At 33.2% G+C, this 17,270-nt stretch overlaps 1 protein-coding gene across 2 annotated transcripts in view; it reads left to right on the top strand.

The window, feature by feature from the left end:
• LOC148620159 (netrin receptor UNC5B-a-like) overlaps positions 1-17,270 on the top strand; it is a 47,150-nt gene that overhangs the window by 10,497 nt on the left and 19,383 nt on the right. For both annotated transcript variants that reach the window (XM_088580785.1, XM_088580786.1), the window contains exon 2: positions 10,310-10,678. In XM_088580785.1, the coding sequence (XP_088436911.1) occupies positions 10,310-10,678 (369 nt within the window). The remainder of the gene's footprint in view (positions 1-10,309; positions 10,679-17,270) is intronic.

Here is a 17,270-nt window from a genome sequence, read left to right on the forward strand (position 1 = left end):
ACATGTAGTTGTGCATATTACCAGGAAGGAGTAATCAAGGGAACCAAGGTTATAGCGGTAATCAAAAGAATGTAATCCAGGTACAAAGACCAGACATGGAAAATGTTAACATTTCAAATGTTGTAGATTAAATGTCACTTTGAACTTACTTCAGCAGTGCTGGAGGTTGTCTGGCAAGCTATTTTCTGACTTGGTGCCATCCTAACTTTATGGAGGAACGGACTTCCAACCTCTTACATTGTAGGAGTAACTTTGAACTAACATTCCTTCTCCTTTAATGCTAAAGGGGAGTATGTAAGCTAAGTTCTATCATCTATGAATGAAACATCCTCAATTTATGAGGACTAGTTACAGGATCGGTAACCGCGGAACTACTGACATAAACAATAGATGCATTTTGAAACATATTCCTTTGGGAATTAAGGTTTCCTTTGTGATATTCTTACAGAGAGGCTAATATAAATATGGATTTATTTTTACTTGTAGCTGGTCTGTAAGGTATAATTCTTCTTATCAAATTTTGTCACAGTAAGGGGCCACATCGTGGCATACGTACATTTCCAAGACAACTGACATTGTTTTCCTTATTTCTTATCTGATATTGTTACTTTTGACTAAGGACTGACATCACATGCACAGCTTGTATGCACAAAGTAATGTTTGTAGTCTCGTGCTGTATTTTTTATCAAACATTTTAGTCCTGAAAAGCCTAAATGTTTACCCACGTATATCTCGGATACAGGTCCACCTGTCACATGTGAAAAGGTATTTAAACCCTAATTACAGACATTTTGATATAATGATAGGGTATATTTAAGTCGTTCATTTTGGGACATCACTGGCAATATGCACTTAAACACCTGCTCGTGAAAGACTCAAAGTTAACAATCCGTTTACTTTATAGCAACTACATGTTAAGATAGTAAGGGTGTGCACAATTTTTTGTTTGCGACAAGTTCAAATTATGATAAAGCAAATTCTGTATAAAATGAATGCACAAAGTGAAGCATCTATACTTTGAGCCATTGTATATCTTAATTTAGGGTTAGTAAGATATTTGAAAGTGAGTAAACATCATCTTTCAAGTTGCGCTTTTAATGATACGGATTACATTGAGTGAAATAGTTCAAGATATTCCACCTGTTAATAAAAAATGAACCGTGGTGTTGACAGCTGACAAACAGACAAAATTGCCAAATTGAAATGGTCAGACCACAGTTGAAACTTTTTTAAAAGTCAAAATTATTGGTTTATTAAAATGAATTGTACAGATATTTGTTTACAGAATCGCTAACCTCTGACGTAGAAAATCAGATAGCTGCTATATGTCTGCAGTAAAAGACATGCGATCAAAATTACAAATTTTATCGCTGTATATCATATGCATATACATATGTATATTAAATATGATTTTTAGTCTATAAAAAGGAGGCTATTTTTATACAAATAATGACTGTTAATGATACACCACTAAGTTGGTATGACTGGAGCGTCGATCCACGGAGATATGTGAGACTTGTTATGGTCTTCATCATGAACTCGTGGATCGTTACGGTACATCCATCTGCATCATGAGAGCCTATTTATTTTCTTTACCTCTTTTGTCTACCTCAGACTAGACTTTTTGTGAGCAACTCGGCAGGTGTTTATAGAAAAGAAAAAGACCTATCCCTGCGCGTGATCCATGCTCCCAGTTTTTAGTGGAGTCCGAGTTGCTCTTATACTTTTGTTGCTTTGTACGTATTATTTGGGTTTTTAATGTTCTTTGTTGTGTGTGTCTTTTTTTCCTTTCTTGATTACATTATTTTGATTTCCGCTAGAATCTTGGTTCATTTGATCACTCTTCCTTAAACAACCGCTCTGCGCCGGCGTTAAAAGTTCAAACAATCACTGTCAAATTACGTAGGCCATTCCGGAGAGAACGATTTTGAGCCATTCGAACAATGTGCAACATGCTTACATTACGTTTTTGCGTTATAATGTAAATTGTAGATTTATCAACCAATAAACAAAAATGGAATGCACCTGTTAAATAGTTAAATGTCTGAAGGATTTTAAAATATAGTAGTTTAGACGTTGTTGACTTATAAAATTACAGAGTACCAATTCAGAATAAAGTATAACTTGTTCATTTTTCGTCTTCAATAGAGATGTTTACCTACACCTGCTAGTAAAAACCTATTTATATTATCAACAAAGTGCACAATTTGCTTAACCTACTTTTGAAGAGTTTTTTTTGTATTGTACTTGGGTTAATTTAGTTTTGAAACTTTGATGGAAAGTCTAGTATAAAGTTTCAATAGAGAAGACACATTAAATGCATCAAACGTTTATATTAAATTAACTATGATTAATTTCTTTATTTCTAAAGGGAAATGGTTTGTCCTGTTACGATTTCTGGACATGCATTTTTGGAGTGTTCTCACGACTTTAACTTGTGTGGGTTCGTTTAAATTTTCTATTTTAAATGAGTTTTAATCTCAACTTTCAATCAAGATCTGAAACCGTTGGCCTTCTCACTCATCGTTAGTTTTTGATTACAATGGAGATACATATCCTGGTAAAGATCTCACAAAAATGTAGAATAAATTGAAGAAGGTATAATTGTACATCGAACTTAATGTTATGGTTACAATGAGACTAATCGCCAAGTGTGTATTGGCCTTTTACATGAGAACATGCTGGTGAAAAAGATGGTTAAATAATTTCTGAACTTTAACGGTCGATTTCGTTTTCTTATTCATGACATATTTCAGCTTATCAAAAAGGAATTTCATCAAAGACTTGTTGAGTGATTTATTGCGAAACAAGTATCTGGCTTTCTAATAATCAATGTTAAGTTTGTTTTATCAGCATAACAAATGCAGCTGCACAGCTAGGGGTCACATCTGTATGGGTAACAGTAGGGAAAGTGCATGATTCCGCAAATAGTTTGTTTATAATACGCATCTGCTATTAAAAGATAGATTCTATATGTGTTGCTCTGATGGAGACTTACTGGTTAAGTATGATATTAACTTGTTTACAATTTTTCCAAGGAATTATTACAGAGCATGCACAATTTTTTTAGGCATACGTTCATTTGGCAAGTATTTTTACTTCAGTCGGCTAGTTTTTTTTTAAAGTGAATCATACATGTAGGTTCAAGATCGTGTTTATATATTAAATTTCAAAGCCAAAAATTATCGTTTAGTGCTTGCTTGAGGAGGTTTCAACATTTCCTACTTGGAGTGTCAAGAAATAGGATCTGGGCTTGGCTTCAATAAACAATTTAAAAAAGAAATAAATTTTCTGCAAAGCCTTTTGGGCCTTCTGAAATCGTCAATGTCTAGTTATCTGATAAGACAAATTTTTGAATACAGGAAGTCTATGACATCGGGCCCAGTATCGGCTAAAGCTTTGACGTAGGTCAAATGACAAATATTGAAATGAGCTTAATTGGCATAACATGCAGGAAATGTTACACGTTGTTAGTTTATATACTGTACATAAGATGTATTCTGATATTCATTAGTTGTATTAAAGATGGCGTGTGATTGCATTACCAGAATTGTTTTAGTTTGATGAGGGTAACGTCGGTGCAAATGCCAAAATGTATCTGGACTGTCAATGAATTCCCTGCTCTATATCATTTACCTTTGGCATATTCTTAACATAAACTGCGTAACTGTGTTGCACATTCAATTATCAGGTGTTATTGCGAAAATTAAAAAAAATCATGATTTTTAAGTGAGAAATTAACTTCATTCATTCATTCATTAATTCATCTCGTATATGTTCGAGAAAATGTAACATCAAAGATATAAACGAGAGATAGTCTGTGCATGCGGGTGATCCTGCTTTTTTGCAAGACGCCTTTTGTTGTTTAGGTGATCTCAGGTGTCCCAGAATCCTAAGCAGTTCCTGTTTTGTTTCATTAGACACCTAACATGCTTTCCGCTAAAGAGAAAGTCCTGTGCAAGACGAAAATATTTATGATGGTTGGAGTTCTTTTGGTCATATTAGAAATTGGCCACTTTACATCGGTCAACCAGGTCATGATGAAGGCCGTAGAAAGTTTAAAATGACGATTTTAATCTACGGCAGCACATTTGTGTCATAGAAGCTTTTGTTTAAGCACTTTGCCACCTTTAGAAAATCGATGTAAATGTCAAAACTTCTAGGTAGCGTATCAGCTGAGAGACTAAGCTTCCTGAAGCTAGAGAAGCCTCGGATTGACACTTTGTATAGAAAAGGTAGTTGTCCAATAACTTGTATCCTGGTAAAATAGACCAAATTGCTTATTATTCAAAAAATGTGAGTAACTGAATTGAGTAGTCAAGACAAAACAAAAAAAAAGAAGAAAAAAATCCTGATTGGTGTGTTCATGGCATATGCACGGAAGTTGGCACTGCTTTCCAGACAAAACCTACAAACAAAAAAGCTTGTTGAGAAAAGAACAGAAAAAGAACTGGTATAGAAAGGCGTTTCTTCTTGGAGGCGTTTCGTTTAAACTAACTTATATGGTTAAATTCTCAGTAATAGAAATGCAGTGTAATATACCAGGTGTTTTATCTCAAAATATTTTAATGTGTAGTGCAACTCAGTGCATAAGCTGACAGAGTAAAAAAGAACATTGTTGTCTCGGCGTACATATCAATGGAAATAATACATTTCACTAAATGTTTTCTTGCTAAGAATGACATTTTCACAAAGTAATCATTGGGAATGTGTTTACACACCCAATTTACTATTAACCCTAGTCATTTAAAGTACTATGGTACACGAAACATCTCTGTAGAGCCTGTCAAGCATAGCTTCAAAGTAATGGTAATTAATATACCTATTTATATTAAGGTGATAAATACAGGTTATGCTTCGACAGTATGAAGCAACTGTTCTGGGGATTATCAAGTATCAGTCCCTGTGAGAATCGGGCAGTGCGGGAAAACGTCTGTGTAGAGCCTGTCAAACATAGCTTCAGAGTAATGATAATTAATATACCTTTTTATATTAAGGTGATAAATACAGGTGATGCTTCGACTGACCTGGAAATGATGTAAAGTGTCAGCTTTTGTAAGAAGCAGGCAGTGCGGGAAAACGTCTATGTAGAGTTTGTCAAGTATAGCTTCAAAGTAATGTTAATTGATATACCTGTTGTATATTAAGGTGATAAATAAAGGTAATGCTTCGACGGTGTGAAGCTACTGTTCTGGGAATGATTTCAAGTCGGTCTCTGTAAGAAGCGGGCAGTGAGGGATACACAAAACATTTCTGTATAGCCTGTCAAGCATAGCTTCAACCTATACGTAATGGTAATTAATATACCTGTTGTATATACAGGTGATAAATGCACGTGATACTCCCCTAGTATGAAGCTTCTGATCTGTAAATCTTTCTCTGTAAGAATCAGGTAGCGGGGAAAAACGTGAAGTATCTATGTATAGCCAGACAAGCATAGCTTCAACGTAATAGTGAATAATATAACTGTTGTATATAAAAGTGATGCGTACAGGTGATGTTTCGACGGTGTGAAGCTACTGTTATTATTAAGTATCAGTCTCTGTAAGAATCGCACAATGGGAAAAAATCACGAAACATCTCTGTAGAGCTTGTTAAGTATTGCTTTAAAGTAATGGAATTTGATACATCTGTTGTATATAAGATGCTTTGCCGGCACGAAGCTACTGTTCTTGGAATTGTTTAATGTCGGTCTATGTAAGAACTAGGCAGTGGGGAAAATGTATGACTTTTGACTTTAATATATTTTTGACTTTCTAGTTTATTAACAAATGATATGAACAAGATACAGCAATATTCGTGGATTTCGTGGGTTAGGTGAAGCACAAAATTTGATTCCTAACGAAAAGGATTATTTTACTTTTTTAATTTAAGAATCCACGAATTTGTGCTTTTCCCCTAAACCACGTAAAATTGATACCCACGAATAAAAGTACATTCACTGTATATGACAGAACAAAGCAATCAAAATAGCGAAAAGACTTGTACAAGACTGGATCAAAGCCGATATGCAAAAGTATTATCAGACCTTTTTATCGGACCACGATATATATCAAATTTTATTTATCATATTTATTAAAATTTGCAGTTTTCAAATTCTCAAATTCCAAAATACCTAAAACACCGAGGCTTCATTCCGTGTACGGTAGAACCTCTCGGTGATAGATTTGGCTCTCTATTTCGATAGTTTTGGTTTTCAGTACTTCTTGTATACAATTAAAATTTGGATAAAGATCTTCCTTCACATTTTATTCTAATGCTGTTGATGAGAAGTTACTGCTTGAAACACGTGTGCAGAATATCGAAATTTGCAACATATATGATTGAATTTTTGTATTTTATATTGGGGGACTAGTTAATGACAGAACAGAATATGCCAAACAATGGGTGTAAAATATATAGGTGTCCTGTTAACCTTAAAATATAGATCTTTATCATTCCTTGCAAGACTACTTTTGAATAAATTTGCGAAACCAAGTTCCAAAATTAATTCTACAGTATTGCAGATTTGAGTGACAGTTGGAAAGTTGATTTTGATCGGGTCTCGGTCTTTCCTTTTAATTTCAATAAAGATTTATATAGACTTACACTTCATTAAGAGATGTCAAGAAATAATTGACTTACGTATGGCAGTCTATTTCTGTCATCGTGATACATATAGCCAAGTTGGTCGAGTGGTGTAGAGCGTTGGACTTAGTGCAGGCGGTATTGCCATAAATGTCAGAGAAGAGAAGGGGTTCGAATCCCGAATCCCGAAAAATTATCGTGACTTTTTGAGATAAAATTGTCATTTATGTCGACAAAATACACCATGTATCACGACTTTTCGAGATAATTTTTTGCGACTTTTATTTATCTTGATGACAGATATAGACTTCCATACTTATGGACACATGAGTCAATGTCACTTAGACCTTGAAACTTATCAATGTACGATGCAACAATTAACTACATACTTATTCGTACCAACGAATAACCATTCAACGAAAATACCAATTATATTTATAATATTACAAATTCTGGAACAGGGGCGGATCCAGACACTTTGAAAAGGATGGTACCAGCCGAAATTCCTCACAAAAAGGGGAATGCTACGACATTATTTTCCTTTTTTTTGTAAATTTTACATATGAAAATGACAAATTTTCAAATAGAAAGGAGGGGTCCCAACAACGGTAATCCTGATCTTTAATCTATTTTGCAAATCTTCAAATAAATTTATTAAAAAATTCCTCTCATGGATGGTGGTAACAGCCAACTCAAAATAAAATATAAACAAATTCTGGTGTCATTGATAGCCTTCCATCATGACTTTTGTGTCTAAAGAGGGAAGGTGCTATCATGTATGAGAAAAATAAATCGCTAAACCATTCCCTAAATGATACAAAGGTCTATCGATCTTAAACCTTTCACCAAAAACACCATCTCTATCTTATAAAGTTGTGGACAATAGTGTGAACAAAAGCGAAAAGAACTTCGGTCATTTCCCCAGATCCTGGTCAAAAGGGCCCATTTCAAAAGTTGTTTAAATGTCCGGTATGTGGGAACACCTTCATTGTTACTTAAAATAGTTCAAAGTTATAAAAAAATCAGCCAACTAATTCGACAGTCTTAACACGTATTCCTTTTGAGAAGTTTTTTGATAGAGCCTGACACTGGCATATTTTTGTGTTTTATGTTTTGGTTAAATGTTTTATTCTGAGTTTATCTGAAAATTTATCTAAGTCCTTTACTTTGTTATACAGTAAAAACAATGTTCATAGACACGCTTTGTTCGCCAACACTGTTAAAAGATCCACCACAATCATGACAGAAAATAATCAGATCATCAAAGCCAACGATTGATACACTAGTGGGAAATGACTAATAAAAAGTGTCCTACAATAAATCTTCTATGTCAGTATGTCCGTATCACCCCGATCTCGCAAGGTGTAGGGATATTATCAGGTGTTAATAAGTTAATAAAGACATACTTGAGCAGGTGCTCGATATCTGTACATCTCTAGAAGGCAGAGGTAATCTAAAATACATCTTTGATCAAGTCTTATTTCAGTTCATTAAGCTGAACTATCATCAAAGATTTAAATGCTTGTAGGACAAAACTTAGTTTGTCAATAAAGCAAATATGATATTTTATAACCAAGCCCTGCAAAAACTGCTTTGTCTGAAATTATCCACTTTTTTCTCAAAAATATATGATTTATTTGCGGTTAAGTTAAGAATTAAACGTCGTATGTACAGAAAGAGATTACAATAAATCGGTTTTAGTAATCGTTTCCTCATATTCAATCAGCTCATGTCTTGCATGTAACATGTTCACATTACATAAGAGTTTAAAACAAAAATCATATCTTCAAAGTATTTACCAAAAAGTCCCCATAGTTAAAAAATAATTTAAGGAGGTAGACCTAGGATGAGGGACAGAACTCTTACAAATCATGGGAACGTTTGTATTCAGCATTTTACATCAATCTAATGTAAGCGTCAAAGTAACTGATTTCATTCAGTTTCAAATGAAAGCTTGAAAGGCTTTGTCAAAATTGAATATAATACAAACATATCACTGATTTCAAGATTTATGTCCCTTACCCTAGGTGTAGCTACCTCCTTAATATACAAACAGAAGTTATTTGCTTCAAGTCGCTGTTGTAAACATTCCGTTGCACTTTTGCGATGATATCATGTCTATTCCGAATTCAAACTCATAGTTTTAGTCAGTTGTCTCTTAAATTTTCTCTTCCAGTTGAACAACTTCTAGAAACTCCCTAACTTGAATGGTTACTCCATCTTTCGTCGATAAACCCAGACCTTCTAGAAAAACTGATTATATGATTAATAACAGTTTCTTTCCTTATCAACGCAATAAGCAAAATTCGATTCCCTACGTGCATTTAAATCAGCAACGCTCAAGTAATAATTCAAAGAAAAGACTGAAGAAAGAGTAAAAAATATATGATTTAAATAGATCCGGTTCTTCTTTAAAAAGATAGAGTGTTGAAAAATAAGTAAGATAAACGGTCTTGCCTACAGTGTGGAACAGATTTTTCATCAAGAAATATCATTTTAACCTCTGCATATTTTCAGATAAGCTATATATATCGTATTAGCACGTTTTCAGCGTCCTGCAGATGTTGAAATCAAGTCTTTGATTTACTCTTCTCCTAAGATGTCGTCTTTGTGATTATACTGAGAAACAGGACTAAACTCAACCCTGAATAATCGGAGACCTTTCTACACCAGACACTTTTTAAAGTACTATTATAGTAATTTCAAGGTATTTTTTTAACCTGGGTAAACTGAACACTTGTTTAAGGAGGTAGACCTAGGGTAAGGGACATAACTCTTACAAATCATTAGAACGTTTGTATTCATTATTTTACATCAATCTCATGTAAGCATCAAAGTAACTTGGAATGATTTCATCTTGTTTCAAATGAAAGCTTGATAGGCTTCAATGAAATTGAATATGACATAGACATATCACTGATTTCAAGAGTTATGTCCCTTACCCTAGGTCTACCTCCTTAAACCGTACAGATTCTTCAGTCCAAAAAAGGGTTTGGTTTAAACAAGTTTCACTGTGTTTCCAAGTGCAATGTTTGTTCATTGACCTATAAAAAGTCTATTTACTGGCAAGATTAATTTTTGAAGGAGGGGCAACGTTTCACATCCCCGCTAAAATTTAGCAAATGAGTCATAAAAATGATCAAATCAGTAAAAGTCACCCGCATTGATATAAAAACCTTTGGTTAACAACAAATAAATCCCGCTTTTCCTGGTATTTTCTTTTTTTTTTACCTTTCGTTGATGGAACTGGAGAACCCTTGACCCTTTAGATCAAGATTCCAAATTGATCCCTTGAAATATACAGTATGATATTAACCAGGAAATTGGATGCTTATACTGTAATGAGAGGAACAATATATATCATCTTTGAATATTACATTGATAAACGATTACAGCGAGTAACATAGTTAACCTCAGGGAATTGAGTTGATCTTCCCTCGATTGAATGACCATTACCAGATGAACTTCCCTAGGTACATGTAGTTAACTGGATAATTGATAAGGAGATTTAAATTCTCCATCAAAATTAGAAAAAAATACATGTTTAAATTCTGAAATGACTAATGGATTAAACCTACATGACATTTATGTTATTTCATCAGGTAATGGTAATTCAAGCAAGGGAAGATTCTCAGAGGTTAACTACATTAATCGCAGCAATTTATTGGATATACTTTCATGCTTAATATTCCTTTCGTAATAATACAACCTAGTAATAATCTAAAAGTACATTCTTTTGTAGATCCAAGGCAATCACCTTTTCCTAGCAATCTTGGAAATTCCCGGGCTCCGACATTCATTCAGGAACCAGATGATCACTACTATATTGTGAAAACTCTTCCAATTACAATTACATGTAAGGCTATCAACGTTGTTCGCATCGGGTACAAATGTTCAAGACAATGGCAGATTCACGAAAGGAAAAAAGAAGAGGTAGACCCTGACTCGGGAGTCAAGGTCGTTATATCTACATTAGAGCTCACCAGAGAGGAAGTTAAGGAGTATTATGGAGGTAATGATTTCTGGTGTGAATGTCATGGCTATGCTGATGCCAAAGCACTGGAAGAAGAAGGAGAAATTATTAGTAGGAGAGGAATTGTGGAGGTTGCATGTGAGTACTTATTGTAATATACAGCGAAACATATCTAAATCGAATTATAAAAAATCTGAAGACCTGCCAATTGCAGAAACTTTTTGAAGTCTCTTTATATCAATTCAAATTATTGTAAACCTTAGTAAACCGGACACCTGTCCTAACTAAATCAACTTTTAAGGAGGTAGACCTAGGGTAAGGAACACAACTCTTACAAATCATTGGAACGTTTGTAGTCAGCATTTTACATCAATCTCATGTAAGTAACTTGGACTAACTTCATTCCGTATCAAATGAAAGCTTGAAAGACTTTAGTGAAATTGAATGTGATAGAAACATATCACTGATTTCATGAGTTATGTCCCTTACCCTAGGTCTACCTCCTTAAGTTCAATATGGTTTGGTTTAAGCAGGTCTCACTGTATCGTAAATCATGTAAAAATGATGATATTCTTCTTCTAAAACATATGTGTCCTCTTTATTTTAATTTATTATAATAATTGTGTAGAGAAATAATATTCTAAAAGCAGAACAAGTTTCCAAGTTAAACTTTTATATATTAAATATATATTAGAGTTTAAAGTTTTCAGACAATAAAACATTACTACCATGAAGTTTACGTAGAAAATATTGTCACGTGATGTAGACAATTCGCACCAAGAAGACATTTTTGATTACTATCTGATACCGCAATATACACAGTATCACGTTTATAATATATTATGAGAAAAAAATCGCAAAAATTACTTCGATAATTACATGAGCATGCGAATCCCAATCCTTTTCAAACGATAACTAGTAATTCATGTGTGATATGTGAGAAATTCTAATTACCTAAAAAACAAAATAAAACAAACATGTACACATCATTACTGTTAACCAAGATAAGATGCTTGGGAAAGGTAAATGTGTTTATTGAAGTTTTTTATCGAACAAAAATTAAAGTATCTAACAATTAGCATTCAGCCTGCTCTAGTGGAAGAGGTGATTCATTCCCCCCTAAAAAAATAAATAAAAAAATATAAATTCAAACAAACGATGTTTTCGGACGGCATATGTTATAGTTTTTTTTACGTACATGTAATGATAGCCCTTCCTTTAGAATGTGTATAAATCTCTATTTTGGTAACAAAAACCACAGGTGCAGGCCGATCGACGTCATGACACCATAGTACTAAGCCAAGTTTTACCAAATAATATGGTTTGCTCTAAAGGAACTAACCAATCAGAACGCCTGTTACAAATAAAATTATATTATGTAGACTTATTACTCGTCTATCATCAGTTCTTGGATTTTTTCATGCGAAGCGTTTGTATCTATATCTTACAAAATGCTATTGCAACGAGTACTTTTGACAAGGTTGTTTTCCCCATGGTTGAATGACCATTTCCTGATGATTGTCTTTTGAAGTTGTTCTAAGACAACATAGGTGTTTTATTAAAAGTTTGGTAGAAAGTTTAAATCAGTTGATCAAATGTGCTGTAAACTACACAAAGAAGTTTATCAGGTTGTTCATTTCATCTTTACTGTGCTACTCGCTTCAACAATTTTTTTTTTACTGGGACTGCTGATCTAAAAACGGTTTCATCTCTGGAGGTTTACACTGTATGAAGAATTCTAGAATATTTGTATGTTTAATTAGCAATCATTATTCTGCACCTTTATATCAACATTTTTTTTATCAAGCCTTTCCAACCATGCTGTTGAAATTAATTAAATAAAGACATTTGTCGTCATTATTACTAAAACAATGATCGCCAAAACCGAACAGGGGATTATTACCAGCCATATTGACTATACATAATAATTAATTCCATATTTCATGGGACAACTCGACGCTTTAACTTGCCTAGATGTAATCATTTTAAAGCATGTCGAAGCTACCAGAACTTAACAGTGTTGTTCATTTTTAAAACAACGATTTGAATTTTTTTATTTTTTTTACTTTCTATGATGTAGCTTTGTTGAAAGAATCTGAATACAATATGCGTTTACGCGAGTTATGACCTAACAGAGGAGACGAAGTCCCGAAGTCCTCATAACAGTCATCAATACGAATTTATTATAATCTTTGAAACAAGACGCATTGTATATGAGAACTCGATTTCAATCCGACAGAAAGTAACAATGTAATCTGCGATATTTACTAGTTTTGTATCTTTAACCAAAACAAAATGTGTTATCTGCTCATAACTTAAAGTTCTGATAGGTTATGAAGAAAAAATTCCTTGTTAATTGTAAAGGTAATTTTGAGAAATATCAAGATATTCAACTTCATCTCCTGTCTCAATTTACAGTGAAACCTGTCTAAACCAAACTCCTTTTGGAATTTAAATTACATTTGGTTTAGACAGGTGCTCGACTTATCTAGGTTCAAAGTTCATTTGAATTGATATAACAATAATTAAAAAAAACCCCGTCTTGTTTAGACAGTTTTTAATTGAATATCAAATTATGTCTGTGGTGCTTTGTCCCTTTTTTCGATTTAGGAGTCTCAGATAATCAATTGATTTAGGTTTTATGATGATGTTTGTAGTTCGTTGTTTCTGTTTCTGTTTTCTTGACTTTGTCTTCGTTCTTTGTCTCTCTACCGTTGCTCATCGATAGTCCTTTATTTTTGGTTTAATTCAAGCAATCAATCTTTTAATAGGGGTTTCAAATTCAAAGCTGTATCAGGTCTATACATGTCCCAACAGCTCAGGATTTGATCCTTCTGTCGTATGAAGCTGCGCCGTACAAATCAATTTATCATAAATAGAATTTTCAAAGAAAACATAAACGTAAGAGTGTTGCGGATTGAAATTAAACCGCCACTTATATAAACAAACAATACTTAAGACGTTTTGCGCAAATAAAGTCAGATAGTCTATAGAAAAATAAGTTACATTCACATGTGAAGTATCAAAACTCATCAACAATGACTCAACCTTATCTATATAATAATAAAAAAACAAACTGCTATAGAAAATATAAATATCTACAAAATTCATTAAAAGAATTGTAAGCTCTTGAAGCCCGTCTCGAGGACGACAATTTAAAATTCGTTCAATCTCTCTTATTGATGCAGTTGTGAAATGTATCTGTATGAGCAATTGTATTAGTATAACGAAGAACCCGTTCTAGCAGAAAAATCAGTCCTCATTGTGCACAGATGTAGGTATCAGTTACGATAAAAAATTGATATAACCATCAGGAGAGCCGTCGTCACGCAATTACATAATAAATCGACATATGTCGCGCTTCTTTACAAATATAAGTTAGGCAAATGAAATAAATGTAATCTGCTTCAACAGTTACAGAAAAACGTAATGCAACATGATCTCTGTTAGATAAATAACGAATTTCATGAAAGATGAAGGATTTTGTATTTTCTCATTTAAAACACGTTTACTACATTTTTACATCATCTTGAAGCAGTTATTCAGTATGTACATCTGCTATTGGATTAGTTCTAGCAGACCAATGGGTACAGACGCTACATAGTTCTTATCTTCTGTAGGCATTACTATCAGTCAGTTCTCTTTGATGTTTTATGTTTTCTTTTCTAACATAATATTTATTCATGTATTTCCATTCCAATACACATTGCATTATAGCAATTTAATTGAAAGCAGGAAATTAATGTTAAACAATAGAGTGTCAGGCTGTCAGCGGGACGTCTGCGGTTTTTGTTTATGCTGAGTGTGTCTGTATTTTAAGCAACAGAGACATAAGTACTTATTTCATGTTTTGTACATTAAGCTTCTCATTTTGAAGAAATATCTTTTATTATTGGGAGCTGCATTATTGTAGCTAGATTCTTGACGTATTTTACTCTCGTGCAATGTGACGGGTACCGCTGGCGGAGCAGGATATGCTTCCTCTACCAGAGCACCTTGTGTCGCAATAAGATTTTTAGGAAAGTCCGAGTTGCTTTGTGTGTATGATTTTAATTACTTTGTGTTCTTTGCTGTATATGTCTGTTTTCCATGTTTGGTCTTTGTCCTTGGATTGCATTCTTTTGAATACCGCTATAACCTTGGTTCCCTTGATTACTCTTTAATCTTGCTAGTTTTGTTTTGTGTTTTTGTGTGTGATTTCTTGTTTCCCTTCAGATTTTACGTGTTATTGTATTTTATTATGTTTGCTTCATTTTGTATGCAAAACCGCCTCTATTTCTTGTTTTCACCTTTAGGTCATACAATTTATTTTTGTTATCACATGACATTCATACATCGTACCTGTACCTGAATATAAATAACACAGTCTTTCTATATGTATTATGTTGCTAACGTGAACTAAAGTGCGGTGTCTGCCTGACTTCTCTGTGCTTGTCTTTGTGGTTTATTAGTGTTTGTGATTCACAGATTTATGAGCTATGGTTTGTTTTGGAACTTAAAAAAACGAGCTGATTAAAAACTTCACGCTCTAGCCTTAATACTAGAATCAAGATGCAAATTAAAAAAAAATACACAACACCAATGTGTTGGAAATCTTTTACATACTTAGGTACATGTAGTAAGGTTTCATTCAAAACATATTTGCTACATTTTATGTAAACCCGTTCATATGGGATTGGTTTTAGCAGGCGAAAAAGTAGTAAAGGTGAATACTTGCGTAAACATTTTTCCTTTGATGTAGAGTTACGATTTCGTTTTAGATGATGTTCATTCATAACTCACCATTTCACACTAATTGTTCTGTCATGACTTAATTGAGACGGGGTGGTTATGTCAAACAATAACGTTCTGTAATATTTTCAAATCATATTTCCATATCGTGCAATTTGCCATAAGGTAAAGCTGGAGAAATTTGGTGTTTTATAGCGAATAACGTAGTTAACTTCAGAAAAAAGAGTCAGTCTTCCATTGATTGAATGACCATCAGCTGATGAATTACCTTAGGTAGTTACTTGGACGACTGATAGACATTTAACATCAATTCTCTGTAAGGATAAAAAATACTTGGCCATATGGGAAAAATGTTTGTTACTTAGTTCTTTTTCCTAGCTCAATATACTGAATGTCAAAAATTGGGGGGAATAAAAATTTGAAAAATGTACTTATGTTGCTATAGAAACTGCTTTAAAAGTGGTACTTTGAGCAAAAGTCATTGCCAGCAATTTATTAGAATAATCCTATAACTGGAACATTTATATTATAGTGATGAATACATCTAATTAAAAATATTATTAAGAATGGAAAAATATTAAAATTTTATTATTACTATTATTATTTACTTACATTGAAAATGCAACAGAATTACAGCATTTTATTGGGAAAATGGGTAATAAATTAAACTGAATATTAAAATGAAAGCCCACTTCCAAACAGCTTCAGAGTATTTGATTGATTTCAAATGAATATTGTATTACATATTTCTGAAATAAAAAGTGTGGGGTATGTCACTGTTTCTTTTTAAATAAACAATAAAATCCTTTGAAAAGCCAGCCGTTTTTCATTTGAATTACCTCCCTTGGTGTAACTCTCTAATGTGAAGGAAAAAAATAAAAAAATGGAGGGAACTTAGGAGCAGAAGACAAACTATGACAAATTGCAGCTTTAACCTATTAATACCATCTATTTTCTATCATACTCAGATTAAAATACAATAATGTCATATGGAATAAGAAACGACTTAACCTGACATTTTTCATCATGTAATGGTCATTAACTCAATGGAACTCAGTAAACTCTATTTTGTAAAGTTAACTACGTTATCCGCTGTAAGTTCTTTTCTGAAGTATCTGACACAAAAAATCGTTTTTGAAGAAAAAAAGAATTTTCATGAAATATGATGCTTCAGAAAAGGGGTCTATTCATGAACTCAAAATAAATGTGAAAGTAGAAAAAGTCTTTTTTAGTTCGACCTGTCCTGGTGTAACAAAGTTAGTGCCTTTTTTTTCTAAAATGCACCTAAAAATTACTTTTGACATTTCCATGATAAAAAAAATGATCAAAAGTTAGATTGAAATTCCTTGTCTATTTTTTAAAAAGTCACGAAAATTTAAGGTTTACTATAGAAGCCTATGGGGCAAAAAATACAAGACTGGGTCCCAACGAACAGCGTGTAAAAGAAGTTTTAGTCATTGCCGTTTAAGCGTACAAAAAGTTATACAAAAATTGATTCCTTGCTTAGTGTTGATTACTTGTTGAAGTAATTTCATTTGTGTGACAACATTCACTATGAAGTGTAGCTTAATTTAATCTGAATTGCTGAATGTTTCATGTAACATGTCCACTAATTCGATCAAGTTATCTCAAGGTTTCGGTTTAATGCAGTTCTGTGTTGTATTATTATGAAGCCAAACAGATATTTGACTTGGCCAAGTATCGATAAAAGTCGATCGATGTAGTGGGCGCAACTTCGCTATAAAAATGTCATGTGTATATATTACATAATCTGGTTTTGATACAATTAAAATCGAGGAAACGTCTAAACCGAACGTTGAATATAGAAAGCATACATGTATACAGTGGAACCTGTCTAAACCGAAACTCCTTTTGCCTGTAGGGTTTGTTTTGTTAAAACAGTGTTCGGTTTTCACAGAGTCAAAATACATTTAACTGCTTTGAAAGATCTTTCTAAAAGTGCCTGGTTTAGACAGGTTTTTGGATTTAATCAGGGTTT

Source organism: Perna viridis, chromosome 4 (genome assembly GCF_037379345.1).
Source record: "Perna viridis isolate PV_CMFRI_1.1 ecotype Kerala chromosome 4, ASM3737934v1, whole genome shotgun sequence".
In the NCBI taxonomy this organism is placed as follows: Eukaryota; Metazoa; Mollusca; class Bivalvia; order Mytilida; family Mytilidae; genus Perna; species Perna viridis.